The 18203-nt window shown below is 37.2% G+C and overlaps 1 protein-coding gene across 5 annotated transcripts in view; it reads left to right on the top strand.

Moving 5' to 3' along the window:
• The window catches only part of in (inturned planar cell polarity protein), a 349766-nt gene that overhangs the window by 155501 nt on the left and 176062 nt on the right, over positions 1-18203 (top strand). For all 5 annotated transcript variants that reach the window (XM_090379923.1, XM_090379921.1, XM_090379922.1 and 2 more), the window contains 3 exons: positions 1781-1940; positions 10304-10357; positions 16224-16286. In XM_090379923.1, the coding sequence (XP_090236049.1) occupies positions 1781-1940; positions 10304-10357; positions 16224-16286 (277 nt within the window). The remainder of the gene's footprint in view (positions 1-1780; positions 1941-10303; positions 10358-16223; positions 16287-18203) is intronic.

The raw sequence follows: 18203 nt of genomic DNA, 5'->3' as shown, positions 1-18203 counted from the left end.
ATAATTTGAGCAAGAGGAAGAATCCCATTAGAACTGCTCAACCCATTTAAGGTCTTTTACACCTCAATCAGGTCACCTTGCAGGTGGGGAGGAGCAGCAGTGCGTAGCATACGCTTCTTGATTAGACCGGGGTTCGAGCCCGTCACCACCAAATACGGAGGATGCGGAAAGGTCAAGGGAATGACCACCGCATGTTCCCGGAGCAATATGGCCTTAGTTGCTAAAGCTCCTAAAAACCAAATAACAAACAAACCTTGCAGGTGCCTAGTCTCCAGATGCTTCAATTTGCAGAACTTAAGCCTTTCTTGGTAAGAGGGGCCCCTTCGTTCCCCTCGACAATATTTTTGCCCTTCTCTGTACTCATTCTAGCAACCGTCTTTCCTAAAATGAGGCTTCCAGACCTGTATATAGTACTCAAGGTGTGGCCTGACCATTGCCTTATACAAAGGGATAATCACCTCCTTTTCCCTACTAGCAAAATTCGTGTATGTCATTCGCAATACCCCATGACTTGCTCTGGCAGCTTGTCTGCACTGCTCAGAAAACTTCATATCTGATTGCACAATTACTCCCAGGTCTTTTTCATTTTCGACCACCCTAAGTGTAGCACTACCCAGTTGGTATGATTGTCTAAGTTTTAGACAATCCTGCAGATGAATTGAACAGATACTTCACATCGATCTTTACAAATGAAAGACCTTTCATAATGAGAAGAGGCTTTGCAAGTTAGTGATATTGAAATTACAGATAATTTTATTATTAAAAAAAAAGTAACCTATACCGTCCTGTTTCAAGAGAGCAGTACTTCTGAACATTTTACTTCTGTTAACCTCCTTTTGATTGAACCAAAATTGCAGTCCCATTAATAGTTATGACAAGATATAAACCAAGAGTCGTCTTCCCTGTGGCTGAAAGTAGGGAAATCTTTTTTTTTTTTTTTTTTTGTTAAGTAGTGGAATACTGAGGTACTTGCTTTGAGGGTAGAGAGCACTCTATAAACAGCATCTATCTATACCATTACAGAAAAAACCTGCCCCCTTCCCCAAATGAAACACTTGAGCCTACAAACCTAGAAAAAGAAAAGGATACTGTGCTCTGATAGCTTGTAATTATCAAAACTGACTAAGCAGAAAATTTTCACTGGTTTAAAAATACATTGAAGTTATGGGATTTTTCATGTCCAAGCACCTTGGAGTTAGGAAACATTTTAACACATTAATTGCCATTATGTCAGTAAGGGTGATTAATATAATATTAATATTAATTTTATATTAATCATTTTAAATTAATATTAATATAAGGGTGATGACAATAAAAAAAAATCTTAGTGGCCTGTTTTTTTTAAATATTATTATACTGTTGCCACCTAATTAATATTATATAATGAAATGAAATATATTTTAACAAAATATTATACCAAGATCTGTCTAAAAATAATTGAAGCCAAAATCATATTTTGGTTTGCCAGGCTATCTAGATTCATTTTACAGTAAAGATCATGCTCTCTGTAATGCTACAGTAGAGCCATGCTGCTTGAACAGCAAAGTGAACTGTTATATAATTGTTATAACATGGTGTTATGCTTAAAAAAATTTAGACACAAATGCTGTATCTAAGTTTTACGAGTGGGATATTCTTAAATGGATTTCACTCTGTGTGTTTAAAATTTAAATTAAACTGTTTTAAAATCTATATGTTGTTCATGATAACTAGTAAAAGTGATTTTGTTTAATTTATCTAAACTTATTGCTTCATTTGAATTTTTTTTTTTTTTTTCCAGTGCATTTAGAGATCAGGATAACAAGGAGTATTTAGATCATTTCTTTCTGATGTTTTTTCATCATTACTTATCTTCTGATAGAGATAAAAGAGATTATAGTCTTCATATCCAAGAGATTCTTCCTACTGTACACTGGATTCCATTAGCATCTGAAATAAAAGTAAGTTTATGCATTATACATGATGTTATTAAATAAGTAAAATTTACAATTTATAAAATAGTTGTTAATTTATTCTTTTATTTTAATTTTTAGACAGCAAGAAATCCTAAGGAAAAAAACCTTATCATGCTGTTCTTGTAATAATTTAATTTCTGGATATTCACGAATACTGTATATTAATTTTGAATGTACAACAGTCTGCTTATTTCAAAATAATTTCATAAAACAGGATTTTAAAAGTTTGAATTACTGTAAAAGCTCTGTTTCTGGAACTTAGGTAATCAGAAAGCTCTAGTAGTAACTAGGATTTTTATATTCTAGTCAAGAAGTCATTAAAATGTCCCCCAACCCCCCAAGGCCACCTATTATAAAAAAACGTACTCTATTGTGGTCTGAATTCCTTTTTTTTTTAACATAAAATTAATAATTAATAAAACATCAAATGCATATTATGATATTTATATTTTTATTTCCTTTTATTACAGATCACTGACTTATTGCAGTACACAAGGAAAGGTGCATTCACTGTTTCAGTGTGATAATTTTTTTTTTATGTTGACAAATAGTAACTTACCAATTGATGCACTCCCAATTCGGGCCCCAGAACAGAATAACCAAGTGCAAACTACTCTGGTTCAAAAGGACTTAGTTGTATTAGGAGAATTCATTGACAGGGAAAGGGGAAATATTTTTTGTAATAAGGATAGGCGGACTAGAACCAGGGTACATCTGCCAGGGGCAAATATTAATGATGTCACTAACAGACTGTCATATTTTAAGGGGGATAAAGAGAATATTATTATTCATGTGGGGACTAATGACATTAAGCATACACGATCTGATAATTTGTTTTCCCTTATTTGATTCTTTCATTTCTCTTTTAACTTAAGGTTAAAAGAGAAATGAAATACTTGGTGTTCTCAAAATTCCTATTACAGCCACTCCCCCGGCTTACAAAATACTCGACTTACAGAAATTCGACTTTATGTAAGTTTTTGCCAGCCGGTGCAAACTTTAAAAAATTGTGGAAATGTATTTTGCATCCTGTAGGAATAAATGGAGGTATTATGAAAATGTCGTAATATGAACCCAACAATACATTGTTTTTTTTTTTTTTTTTTTTTTTGGTAATTCGTTCCAAGACCTCAGAAGTTGAAATTTTCGGTATATAACTAAGCTATTTATCTCTAAAAGGTAATTTTTATAATGGAAATTGCACTACACTTTCATTGTTATCATATGTTCCGTTATAAGAATCAACTTTGAACGCCTTTGTGATATTTTTCTAAAGCACATTTCTGGAGGTCACTGCCATAAAACAATAAAACAATTTTCACTTTCCGGTTTATTTGTCTTTTCTGTTAGTGCAATCTATTATAAATGGGTAGTAAACTTGATCTTATTGCATTTGCAATAATATCGATAACTGGAATTCTGTTGCTTTTTACATTACAGTATTATGGTGAAATGAGTTCCCCTTCACTGAAATCTTCAATCATATAAAAAACACAATTAAATTTTCAGAATTTTCTCTTCATTCCTATTTACTTATTACAATGGTGAAGGGAAATGGACCAACGGAAAGTGCAAGTGTCTAGAAAACAAAACAAAATTGATTTAGAAATGAAGATGATTATTTAAGAAGTACGAAGCAGGACAAAGTTTGTCATCTGTTGCACGGAATTAAGTTTCACTGCTTCAACAGTGATTTCTATTTTAAGCGACAGTGCATGTATAAAAGAACATGTTAAAGGATCAACGCATTTAACATCAACAGTGATCACAATCAGCGTTCAGGTGCTATATTGAAGATGGAAAAGCTATTAATAATATTGGTGGAAAATCAGATTCAGAAGCAAGTGCCCCTAAGTCCAATGGCCATTCAAGCAAAAGTAAGAAGTATTTATGAAGATATTAAGGATAAGTACGGCAAACCCCAAGCCAAGTTCATTGGGTTGGGGTTTGCCTTACTGGGTGATTTAATAGGTTCAGGGCTGCTGCAAGTGGGTAGGCGAGGTAAGTGTCACTTACAGGCAGCAGTTCAGGAGATAGCCGAAATATTTTTTTTTATGCTGTTTTTCTGATTGGTTAACGCTTATCAGTATTCAACATTGAGGGCGGCAAATTTTATTTTGCTTACTGGCAGCACGTAGGAATGCAGCGCTAATGAATAGGTTCAAGCATTGCTCTGGTTTCAAAATATTAAAGTAGGCTGTGACGTCGCCAGTCCCCAAAAACTCATTTTTTCGTCCAGGAAAATCGACCATAGAACACATACAATTTACAGACAAAATAAATATATGGGTAGATGTAATCATTTATGGGGGACCCTAATATCATCATAATTTGTGAAGTTGCCAGTGCTAATTCTGCAGCTGCAAAGAAATTTTATGATGTGTTGGAAAAAAGCCCCTTCTAAATCTCCACAGCGGCATGCTTATCAGCTAGAGAGTTAATTCTGGCAACACTGCTCGAAAGGTAAAACTTGCTGACGTTATGCCTATCTCCTCTCTCTTTTTGAAATTTTTGTAATTGCACACTTTTGTAATTTTTTCTGCACGTAAGATAAAAAAAATTGAATAAATAATTCTATTTACAAGTTCGTCGAACATTTCTTTTTTGCTTCAATCAAATTCAACATGCATAGTTGTGAGTTCTGCATAAAATTTAGGGAAATTCCAATTTATGTAGAGTTCCGCGGAACGCAAACCTTACATAAGTCAGGGAGTGGCTGTAGTTTGTTTTATTTGATTCATTACGTACTCTGTGACCGCTGTATGCCTTACTGAAATAATACCATGACCCCCATCTCATCAGATGGGCAGTTATACTCCTTGTGTATTTGATTACCTGTAGATTTTCATATTTTTATATTCATTTTCATATTTTTATACCACATGAATTATTGGAGTATTCAAGGATGATTGAAATTAGCATTAGCATTAGTAGAGGCATTTGATGCAAGAAAGCAAGCTTATGCAGCATCAGCCAAAAAAAAAAAAAAAAACCACTTCCACTTCACCCCTCTGTTAATTCAAAATACCTGTCCAGCTGAGCCTTAAACTTATTTAGGCTATCAACCTCCACGACAAGGGATGGAAGTCTGTTCCACCAACCAACCACCCGTTGGCTAAAGGCAAATTTCCGCACGTCTATCCTACATCTGTCTTTCCTCAATTTGAATTTATGCCCTCTCAGGTGATTATTCTGAGCTAGAGGAAGAATCCCATCAGCATTGAGCATGCTCAAATCATTCAAGGCTTTATACACCTCTATCAGATCACCTCGCTGGTGCCTAGTCTTCAGACACTGTAATTTGCAAAACTTAAGCCTTTCTTCGTAAGGCACCCCTTTGTTCCATTCACCAATCTTGTTGCCCTTCTCTGTACTCATTCCAGCAGCTCTACATCCTTCTTGAAATGAGGCCTCCAGACCTGTATACAGTACTCTAGGTGTGGCCTGACCATTGCATTATACAAGGGAATAATCACCTCCTTATCCCTGCTGGAAAAATTCCTGTATATCATTGACAATACTCCATGAGCTACTCTTGCAGCCCGTCTGCACTGCTCAGAGAACTTAATATCTGCCTGCACAACCACCCCCAAGTCCCTTTCATTCTCTACCACTGTCAGTGTAGTACCACAGAGTTGATACGTTGCTCTGGGGTTGCTGTTTCCCATGTGTAGTACTTTACATTTGTCAATGTTAAACTTCATTTGCCACCTCTCAGCCTATCTGCTCAACCTTTCCAGATCCTGTTGCAGCAACATAGTGTCAGCAGTGTCCTTGACAACCCTGCCAACCTTTGTATCATCTGCAAACTTGGACATTAAGCTTGATATACCATCATCAATATCATTTATAAATACAGAAAACAATAATGGACCCAACACTGAGCCCTGAGGGACTCCACTAATAACATTAGTCCACGATGAGCAGTGTCCATTGATTACCACTCTCTGTCTTCTCCCCCTCAACCACCCCTTTATCCATAGCAGCAATTTGCCTCCAATGTCACACTGCTCCAATTTGTGTAGCAGTCTTCCATGTGCAACAGTATCAAAAGCCTTTCTAAGATCCAAGTATATAAAGCTATTCCCTGCATCCAGTTCTTTTGTGACTGCATCATAGTATCCAATCAAATTGGTCAGGCAAGACTTCCCCTTAACAAAACCATGCTGTGTCCGAGCTATAACTGAAGTCTTGTCTAAATGATCCTGCAGTGCTTCTTTAACCAGTGCCTCCATTAATTTTCCTGGAACAGAAGTTAAGCTCACAGGTCTATAATTACTTGTGTCAGCCTTTGATCCTCCTTTGTGAATTGGGGTCACATTTGCACATTTCCTGTCTATGGGTACCTCCCCTGAGTCCAAGGAAGCTCTCATAATTATGGCTAAGGGTTTGCTTACTTCCTTTGCTGCCTCCTTTAATATAACTGGATAGATCCCATCCACCCCGGGTGCCTTTCTTGTGTTTATCTTCAACAATTTCTCCTCCACTTTACTCCCAGTTATTTCAAGATTCTGTAGCTTACTGCTAGAGTTGAATACACCTCTGGCGTTCCCCTCGCTGAATAACTCCTCATGTGTGAATTTCGATGCAAAATATTCATTCAGTTTGTTAGCTACCTGAGCAGGATCATCAACAGTTGACCCATCAATATCAAGTGGACCAATCTGATTCATCCCCCTTCCTTCTACAGTTTACATAAGTAAAGAACTCTTTGCTGTTTTTCTTTGCATCCCTTGCCAAGGATTTCTCGTAATCTGCCTTCGCCTGCCTAACCTCCTTTGTAACTTGGTTGCATATCAACTTGTATCTATCATAGGCTTCTGTGTCATGTGTTAATTTGTAAGTATCCCATGCATTTTTCTTCTCTGCCATATGCCTCATTAGTTCATCTGACATCCATTTTGGCCTAAACCTTGAACAATATTTCTTAGTTGGTATGTAAAGCCTAGTAGCTTCCAAGATTAATTCTTTGAACAGTTGGTCCCACTGTATAGAATTTAAATACTGTCTCAGTCCATCGTAGTCGCCTTTACGGAAGCAATAACCCTTCCCTTTACCCCTAATGGTAGTTACCTCTTTGAGTAAATCCCACTTCAGCACACTGTGATCACTGCCACCTAGTGGTTGATTTATCTGCAGATTCTTAATGCATGAAGAATCACTGCTGATAATCAAATCAAGAGTATTACTCCCTCTAGTTGCCTCCCGAACATGCTGATGTAGAAAACAATCATCCAATAAATCCACAAAAGCCCTGCTAGTGTGTGAGTGACCAGCCCCCAAATTCCAGTCAATATCTGGGAAATTACAATCTCCCATTATAAGACACTCTGATTTACTGGCCCACTCTATTTCCCTGTACAGTTTCTTATTATACTCGTCAGAGTCATTAGGCCTATAGCACACTCCTCCTCTCAATTTTGATCTCCCAATGCTTATGTCACACCAAACTGACTCAACACTGCACTGTCCAGCGATGTCGACTGGCTTCACTTCCTTGGTTTTTGTGTTTCTTAACTAATAGCATAACCCCTCCCCCCTTCCTATCCTGTCTATCCTTTCTGTAGACGTACTCCCCAAATTGCAGTTCTGCATCCCTTATATCTGTGTGACACCACGTCTCTGATATCCCAACAATATCTGCCTTTGATGTTTTGAGCAATACCTGAAATTCATCAAATTTGTTTACTAAACTCCTAGCATTGGTGTACACGCAAGTATACCTGCCCCTGTTTCTATTCTTAGCTACCCTAACACAACCCATGTGTTTACTTGTACCGCAATGGCTCCCAGCAGTCTCTGAAATATCATGTATCTTGTTTTTCAGGCTTCTGCTCATTCTAATAGAAGCAGTGCAAGAATCTCTTTCACCTCTGCCAGTGGCTACTGTCAATCTATTGGTCTTTGTCTCCCCCCAAGCTTCCAGTTTTCCGACCCACCTAACACTGCCTCGATAGCATCAGCAAATATTCTTGCACCCTTTCTATTTAAGTGTATCCCATCCCTGTAGAAGCAATCTCTCCTGTTAACAAGTACAGTCCAGGCTGAAAAAAATTCTACCCCTTGAGCCTTGCACAATCTTTCCAGGGCCGAATTGATCGACAAGGCTCTCATCATATACTCCCTCCTATCGTGTCTGGGCAGAATTGCAGACTCTTTCAAATTCAAGCCTAATTCTCGGCTTTTGTTCAACAGTGACCTGTACTTGTTAAGTAATTCTGCCGGTCTCCTACTCTTAATATCATTAATGCCAACGTGTACAACTATATCACCTTTTGTGTCCTTAAAAGATGATATTCGCTCTACAACATCATCAACCTTTGCCCCTGGGCAGACATACCCTGGTCCTGTTCCACCTATTTTTTTTACAAAGCATGTTCCCCGTTTCCCTGACAATAGAGTCACCAACAACTACTAGTTCCTTCGGGACCAGCGCATTCTGCCTTGGGGGTTGCCTCTGTGTCACGTGATGCCCAAGTGCAAGCTCTGGCGTTGATGTGGGCAGCTGAGAGCTTGATGGGCCCCTCAATTTAGTTTCTTCGAGGGCATCCACCCTGTCCTTCAAGCTCTCATATAGGCCCACAAGAACACTGAATTGTTGCCTGATATCGATACACTCCTTGCATCGCGCACACACAAAGACACCCCCCATGGCAGTATCATGTCCCGTACCCGATTGCTCTGCAAACATCAAGCAAACAGTGCATTTTATAAGGATGTGAGTCAGAGGACAACTGCCCCCCTCAGTTCTGCTCTGAGCCTTTTGCTTTGCTGCTCTGGTCTGAGTCATGATTCTATTAATTTATTAATTAATTATGTTATGTTATTAATTATGTTAAATATAATTAATTATGTTACGTTTGTAATCTAAGTCGTTATATGTATTTATTTAAAAGTACAATTTGACTGCTAACGAAATTCAACTAACGCTATCTAGTACGGTATATAACTATCGTATCACAAACGGGAACTTACGAACTTTATATCTACGGACACTTAAGTATTAATTAACTTTCAAATCTCGCTGTCTCAATTCGGAATAAACTAACGATCCTTACTAGGTCTATAAGCTACTTACAGAAATAATTCGATGTAAAAAATATTCAATCAAGTGGCTAAATATGGCTAAAGAACTTCTCGTTCAGCGGAGTTGCAAACATGTGGATACCCTTACCGATACTTTTATGCAATTACAAGGCCGAGTAAAGAATAAATACACCAAATTAATCAGAAAATCACAAAATAATGTTATACTACTAAATTTAAATCAAAAGTTTTAGAAAAACAATAATTTCAAATCAATAAATAAGAAAAATCCACTTAGCGGCTTTGAACCCGACCGTCTCCTAGTAGCCTCGTCAGCAGACTCTCAAAATACTATTGCAATCCTATTTCTTCCCTTGCTTTGCTCATTTTAGGCTTGGCTTATTACATCTTCTCGCATCATATGTATATATAATTTGCGTACATGATTGTTCTGTCTCTGCAATTTGTTTAGCTAGCTGTTATTCTGCCAGTAGGCTACTAAATTGTTAATAAATTACTTTTTTCTCACTAAGCCTCTTGGCCTATCTTTAGGTCCTGAGGTGGTTGTTGTTATTTGGTTTTTAGGAGCATTAGCAACTAAGGCAATATTGCTCCGAGATATGTGGTGGTCATTCCCTGACCTTTCCGCATCTTCCGTATTTGGTGGTGACGGGCTCGAACCCCGGTATAATCAAGAAGCGTGTGCTACGCACTGCTGCTCCTTCCCACCTGGCTATGGAGGCACCAGGTCCTGAAGTTACCGAAAAATATGGATGTATGGATGGATTATTTGGATGTATTGAATGGTGCTAACCTTGATTATATACCATTCAATGTCATATTTTTACTAGTAATTAGCAATAATAAAACATATAAAGGCACTTATATGTTTTCCTTCCAGCGTTATTTACTAGCCTATTTCTTATGTTGGGCCCTAATATTTACTATTGGCATTCTTGGCTTCCACTCTTTTCTGTAAGGCCCATAGCTTTGTACATTTTTTTATATAGTTCTCCATATTTTCTTATATCATAGTCTGATGTAATATGTAATCATTGGCTTAATGGCATTAATCAGTTCTATTAGATTTACTTTATAGAATATTACTCCATACTCCACATTTACTTAACTTTACTTCATAACTTGAATTGGTTTGTTCAATTTTTTATATATTTATACAGAGAGAGAGAGAGCATAATTCAAACATTCTCTGAAAGTTTTATTATGTGTTTAGTTAATTTTTTAATTAAATACATTTAATTATTATTATTATTAGTAGTAGTAGTATTATTAATAATTATTATTATTTAATTTTTTTTCAGGTTCAAGTGGATAGTACGCTTAGTGAGCTTGAATCCGCAGATTTTGGAGATATGGTAAATGTTAACATATCAGTTGATCTCTCTTAATATCTGTAACCTACAAAAAAGTGTAATTTTTGAAAAATTATTTGTAATACTCTACATATCTGGGATCAGTGTTTACACATTTCTGTTCTCCTTCCACCCTCCTAATTAGGCATTAATAGTACAACCTTGTTGTACCTGTATACAGTACAACCTTGATATAACGTGGGTGTTGGAAAATATCTTTAATACTCCAACTGTGCTCTAATTCACAAAGGGGGGGGGATCAAAGGGTGACACGAATATTTACAGACCTGTTAGTATAACTTCTGTTCCAGGGAAAATGATGGATTCACTGGTTAAAGAAGCATTGCAGAATCATCTAGACAAGACTGCAGTAATAATTCAGACAGAACGTGGGTTTTTTAAGGGAAAGTCTTATCTGACCAATTTGATTAGATACTATGATGTGAAACTGGATGCAAAAAATAATTTTGATATCATATACAGTTGATTCTGGTTATTTTGGACACATCGGGACTAGCGAATTTTGGCCCGATTAAGCGGCTGCCCCAATTATCCAAAGTTAAACAATGTAAAAAAAGTTAAAAATACAATGGGACCCCCCCCCCCTGTTCAATCAAATCATGTTACGATTAGAGTCACCATAGTAAAGTACCGTTCACTATGTGATGTGTAGTAAGTGCCGATCATTGTGATCACGTTTGAGAATTGAATTTTAATTACATTAAACAGCGATTCTAATTAGCGAAAATAGGAGGAATATTATCCACAGGCTATAAACGTAAAGATATATTAAGTACAGATTTACCATTTATTACCTTACCAATTAAAAAATTAAATGATACGTGAAAATCGGAAGAATATACATGATAATTGGAATAATTAATATGTACTGTAATATGTACATACTGACTAGTTGACATTTCTGTTCACTGACATTTGTGGGTGGGGGTTAAAATTTAAAACAGTAAAAAGATAAGCAGTCAATAACACAGAACACACAAATTGCAAGTAACACGATATGCGCAAGTGAGAATGTAGTAACAAGTTACGAAGCTTTTAAAATAGGAATGAAGGGAAGTTTCTGAAAATTAATTTTTTTATATGATTGAAGATTCCATGGAAGTGTAAACACATTTCACCATAATAACCCACAGAATTCCAGCTGTCGGTATTATCGTAAATTCAATAAGATCGAGTTTACTATCCGTTTATGATAGATTGCACAAACAGAAAAGCCCAATAAACAGGTGACTGCTAATTGTTTTATGGTTGTGACCACCAGAAACCCAACCGAACCATGTGGTACGGTCGGAGACAAACGTAGGTCTCCTGCCCCGATTAAACAGCATGTTGTCCCAATTAAATGAAGTAAACACTGACATTTGTGGGTGGAGTTAAAATTTAAAACAGTAAAAAGATAAGTAATCAATAACAAAGAACACGGCACACACAAATTGCAAGTAACACGATACGTACAAGTGAGAACGGAGTAACAAGTTACGAAGCTTTAAAAATAGGAATGAAGAGAAGTTTCTGAAAATTAATTTTTTTATATGATTGAAGATTCCATGGAAGTGTAAACACATTTCACCATAATAACCCACAGAATTTCAGCTGTCGGTATTATCGCAAATTCAATAAGATCGAGTTCACTGTCTGTTTATGATAGATTGCACTGACAGAAAAGTCCAATAAAAAGGTGACTGCTAATTGTTTTATGGTTGTTACCATCAGAAACCCGACCGAACCACGTGGTATGTTCGGAGACAAACGTAGGTCTCCTGCCTCGATTAAACAGCACGTTGTCCCAATTAAGCGAAGTAAACCCTGGCTATTTTCTAGATTGGGTTCTGTTTTTTAAAATTTGCCCCAAATAACTGGAATCCACTGTACTTGGATTTCAGGAAAGCTTTTGATACTGTTGCACACGGTAGACTACTGTACAGATTGGAGCAGTATGGCATTAAGAGCAAGTTTCTACAATAGATAAAAGGATGGTAGAGTGAAAAAAGACAGAAAGTGGGGAATCAATGGACACTGCTTTTCGTGGACTAATTTTATTATTAGTGGAATCCCCCAGGTTTCAGTGTTGGGCCCATTGTTGTTTTGTTTATTTATCAATGATATTAATGAAGGTATATCAGGCTTAATGTTGAAGTTTGCAGATGATACAAAGGTTGGTAGGGTTGTTAATGGCAGTATGCTACTGCAACTGGATTGAGAAAATTTGGGCAGATAGGCTGAGAGGTGGCAACTGAAGTTTAACATTGACAAATGCAAAGTACTGCATATGAGTTCAGTAACCCCAGAGAAATGTACAAAACTATGTGGTACTACACTCAGGGTAGTGGAGAATGAAAAAGATCGGGGGTAATTGTGCAGTCAGATATGAAGTTTTCCGAGCAGTGCAGACAGGGAACCAGAGCAGGTCATGGGGTCTTGTCAATAACATGCAGGAATTTTGCTAGCAGCAATAAGGAGATGATTATCCCATTGTATAAGGCAATGGTAAGACCACACCTTGAGTACAGCATACAGGTCTAAAAGCCTAATTTTATGAAGGATGTAGAGTTGCCAGAACGAGTACAGAGAAGGGCAACAAGACTGGTGAGGGGGAACAAAGGAGCACTCTTATCAAAAAAGACTGCTAAAGTTTTGCGAATTGCAGCAAATGGAGACTAGGCACCTGCAAGGTGATCTGATTGAGGGGTGTAAGGCCTTGAATGGTTTGAGCAGGTTCAATGCTGATGGGATTCTTCCTTTTGCTCACATTACAAACCAGAGGGGGCATAAACTCAAACTGAGGAAAGACAGTTGTAGAATTGATGTGTGGAAATTTGACTTTAGCCATTAGGTGGCCCAAGTACCAAGCGATCTTTCTAGTGCAATTTTCTAGCATTTTTCCTAGGGCAAGTACTAGTGCTTTAATAATCCCTCTGCTCGCAATGTTACTGCTTCAGCAAAGCATGGGCCATCACTCCCTCTTTACCGATTTTGTGCTCCAGAACAGCATCCCTCATTTTATGAACTAAACTTCTATTTGGTAACATTCTCCAAAATAAGCCACTCTTTTGTAGCATTGCAGACTTGTTCAGGACAAACCCATTTCAGTAATCTTTTAAATTAAATTTAAACTGAAAAGGTTCTATGGTTCAATGACACTGGAATATTTTCATTGCTTATCTACTTGGAAAATTAAATGCACTAGGCATAATCCTTATGGGTTTTGATAATTAACTATATAATATCGGTGTAAATACACCATAGTTAACCCATAGATTTGAGCTACGATTGTAGCGTAGAAGGCATCGTTTTAATTGTATCTCATAATGTGGTTGCCTTCACAACAAGATAGCTACTATTGAATTACTTCAAATAAATAACGCTTCTCTAGTAGAGAAGGCTACTGTTATTTATTTTCAGCGTACCACCACCCAGACGATCGTTTCGAAGCTTTTTGGCTTCGTCATCAGTGGGCGGGTAGGTAATACAATAAGCCATCTCAGTTGCGAAGTTATATCCACATTATGAGAGATGCCAGAAGGGTGTAGTGGTAATGTATTTGGAAAATTAAATGCACTAGGCATAATCCTTATGGTCTGGGTGGTGATCGTCTGGGTGGTGGTACGCTGAAAATAAATAACAGTAGCCTTCTCTACTAGAGAAGCGTTATTTATTTGAAGTAATTCAATAGTAGCTATCTTGTTGTGAAGGCAACCACATTATGAGATACAATTAAAACGATGCCTTCTACGCTACAATCGTAGCTCAAATCTATGGGTTAACTATGGTGTATTTACACCGATATTATGTAGTTAATTGCTTATCTACAAATACCTCATTTCATAGCATTTTTTTAAAATCTGTTGAACCCTCCATCACTATCCTGTAAATCACCTTTTTTTTTTCAATTTGAAAATAAAATGAATTGCCTTCTTCTTTATAACTTCCAGATATCAGAGTGTTATGTGATTGCTCTTGAAGGAACTAGGTATGCAACACTGTTTACACTTAAGGATATTCATCTTGGTGTTAAGTGCTTACTTCGTCATTGGTCAGTAGTTGAAATGAAAGAGAAAAATGTTATCCAGTAGACTTACCAACACTGTAATCAAATACCAATTTACTTTTATCATCTGAGTGAAGTCACTTTGAAATGTCATCATTTTCTGAGAGAAAAATTACTTTTTATGCTTTCTCCTACTATTGTTGCAGGACAATATAAACAACTAAAATGTGACCATATACAAAATATATACTGTAACCCAGATATTCATCTCAGAAAAACTTAATGTATTGCATTGAATCCAACTGCTAATTACTCACTGTTATCTGAGTAAAGAATGAGTAACTAGCATTAGCAGAGGCATGTGATGCAAGCTTATACAGCATCAGCCAAAAAAAACATTTCACCATTCATTCGCTCCAAAAGTTTGTCCACTTCTTTCTAGAATTTATTTAAGCTAACAATTTCCACAAAAACTGCTGGAAGTTTATTCCAGCAATCAGCTACCTGCTGGCTAAAGGCAAATTTCCACACATCTATTTCACAACTGTTTTTCCTCAATTTGTGAGTATGCCCCCTCAGGTTTGTAGTCTGAGCAAGAGGAAGTATCCCATCAGCATTGAGACTGCTCAAACCATTCATGGCTTTATACACCGCAATCAGACTACCTTGCAGGTGCTTTGTCTCCAGATGCTACAATTTGCAGAACTTAAGCCTTTCTTGGTGAGAGCACCCCTTTGTTCCCCTCGCCAGTCTTGTTGTTCTCTGTATTCATTCTAGTAACTCTACACCCTTCCTAAAATGAGGCCTCCAGACCTGTATGCAGTACTGAAGGTGTGGTCTGACCATTACCTTATACAAAGGGATAATAATCTTCTTATCCCTGTCAGCAAATTCCTGTAAATCATTAACAAGGCCCCCGCTCTGGCAGTCTATCTGCACTGCTCAGAAAAATTCATATCTGACTGCACAATTACCCCCAGGTTTTTTTTTTTTTTTTCATTCTCCACTACCCTCAGTGTAGTACATTTCTCTGGGGTTACTGCTACCCATATGCCGTAATTTGCACTTGTCAATTAACTTCGGTTGCCACTTCTCAGCCCATCTAGATCCTGTTGCAGTAGCATACTGTCATTAACAACCCTGCCAACCTTTGTATCATCAGCAAACTTTGACATTAAGCCTGATATACTCTCATCAGTATCATTGATAAATATAGAAAACAACGACTCCATCACTGACCCTGGGGGACTCCACTAATAATATTAGTCCACAAAGAGCAGTGTTCGTTGATTATCACCCTCTGTCTTCTCCCATGCAACCATCCCTTAATGCCATACTGCTCCAAATTGTTCAGTAGTCTTCCATATGCAACAGTATTAAAAGCATTCCTGAAATCCAAGTATGTGATATAAATATAATTTTTTGGCATCCATTTCCTTTGTGACCACATCATAGTATTCAATAAAATTGGTCAGACATTACTTCCCTTTAACTAGAAGCAGTATAAAAATACCTTTTGTTGAAAAACTTTGCAGTCTTTTTATACTGCTCACTGCAATGTTTCTCTTCTGTCACACTCTGAGAGGTTTCCCAAACAGCTACACTAAAATGTTTCCTGGTTGAAAAGCATTTTTTTAGAAATTATTTAAACTGAATCTAAGTTGGATTAGTGTGAGTTTGGATTATTGCAATTGTGCTGCATTTTATTTAAATTAAAATTCATTCCTAGATATTTTTTTAATCCTATATTGTACAAAATAACTGCTTTGTTTTTTATTTTATTTAACAGTTATATAAAGTATATATTAAAATATAATCTATATATATATATATATATATATATTACTTTTTTTTTTCCAGTCAGAAGCATATTATGGTATTAGAAGGTTATATTCAATACTTGGCTCTTGTATATTTTATAAGGTAAGAAATAAATTGGCTTCTTTTATAATGAAATATTTTTTAATAAAAAGTAATAAATATAATAAAAAGGGTGTTCAAAGAGAAAGAGAGTGAGGATTGGATTTCAGCAGTTTCATTTTGAAGATTTTCACTTTTTTGAAAGCTGACTGGGCTAGCCAGGTGGGTAAAGTGTCCGCCTGGCAACCCAAAGGTTGCAGATTCGAATCCTGCCTCGGGCTTGGATCAGAGTAAAATGCAAAAACTTTGGGAGGTGCATTATGGCTACAGAAGCTGATGCGCCAACAACTAATAAAGAAAAAAAAATTAAAAAAACCTTTTTGAAATATAATATGTATGTAGCTAGAAACAGCCAACAAATGGGCTATTTCCAAAATAGTGAATTTATTTTTTTCTTTATATTTTATATTTGTAATTATTACAATTGTTACTTGGGTTACTTATTTCCCATAAGTGTATAACCTTACAAATTATGGGTAACGTGATTGTCTTACAACAGATTTTTTTTTTTAAATCAGTAAAGTAAAAACTGGTGGATTACATGTGTGACTCTCAGCCTTTTGTTATTTTTTTGTTTGTCTTGAATGGGTAGGCCCATTCACATGTTTCAACTTTTACAGATGTACTGTGCTAAGCCTATATGAAAATAATGATAAATAGTCATATTTATTATAGATACACTAATATAGCATTTAATTAAAATTCATAATGTATGCTAATTTTCATAAAATCACATATTTTTGCACATAGGGTAAAGAAAATATTTAATATACACTGAGTGATTGCTGAATTATGACCACCTGCTTAATACTTCGTAGGTCCTCCTTTTGTCCTCATTACAGCAGCTATCTGACGTGGCATTGATTCAACAAGATGTCAGAAGCGTTTGGGAGGAATGGCCAACCAAGCTATGTGTAATGCAGTCAGCAATGCTGGTATGGAAATGATTGGTGTATCCAGATGCCTGATATGCCTTTCCATAGTGTCCCACAAATGCTCTATGGGATTGATATCGTGGGAGTTTGGAGGCCAACAATTGATATGTTGGAAGTCAGCGCTGTGTAAATCAAACCATTCCTGCACAACAAGTGCCCGATGGTTCGGCGCATTGCGATCTTGGAAGATACCATTGCCATTCGGGAAAAAGTGTAACATAGCAGGGTATACAGTCAGCAAGCAGTTGACGATAGTGGAGACCAGTGATACATTGTTCCACATGCACAAGGGGTCCAAATTCCTGCCAGTGAAACATGTCCCACAGCATACAACCGCCTTCACCGGCCTGCACTTTTGATACCATGCATGAAGGATGAAGAGCCTCATGTTGTTGACGCCAAATCTGAACATGATCATCCACGGTGTGGAGTAAATGAACGTGACTCATCCGACCAGCACCTTCTTCCAGTCTTCTAACGTCCAACTTGCATGCTCTTTGCACCAGGCGAGTCTTCTACACCGATGAACCTTGGTTAGGAGAGGATGCCGTAGGGGTTGTCTGCTGGTATAGCCCATACGTGCAAGCGTGCGACGCATGGTCATGCCAGATATTGTTCTGGATTGGCCCGTGTTGTATTGGGTAGTCAACTCTTCAACAGCGTTGTGCCTGTTTGCCTGTATGAGTTATCGGACCCAGTGCTCACCTCTAACATCAACCTTTTGCTGACCTTTGCAGTTTTACCATCGGGTTGTTGTTTGACCATTTTGATGCCAGTCTTGGTACACTTTAACTACGGCTGCTCTCAAACACCCCACCACCAGTTCAGCCGTTTGGGAAATCGAGGCACCAGCTCGTCGAGCACCCACAATCTGTCGTTTATCAAAGTCCAATAAATCCTTCCTTTTACCCATCACGCTCAGAATTTCACTACCTATAGAACCACTGAGACCTTATCTATACTACGTAGGTCGACTAACTGTGCA

This window comes from Mastigoproctus giganteus, chromosome 8 (assembly GCF_048544385.1).
Source record: "Mastigoproctus giganteus isolate SK-2022 chromosome 8, ASM4854438v1, whole genome shotgun sequence".
Taxonomy (NCBI): Eukaryota; Metazoa; Arthropoda; class Arachnida; order Uropygi; family Thelyphonidae; genus Mastigoproctus; species Mastigoproctus giganteus.
This window is presented reverse-complemented; position numbering and strand designations above follow the sequence as displayed.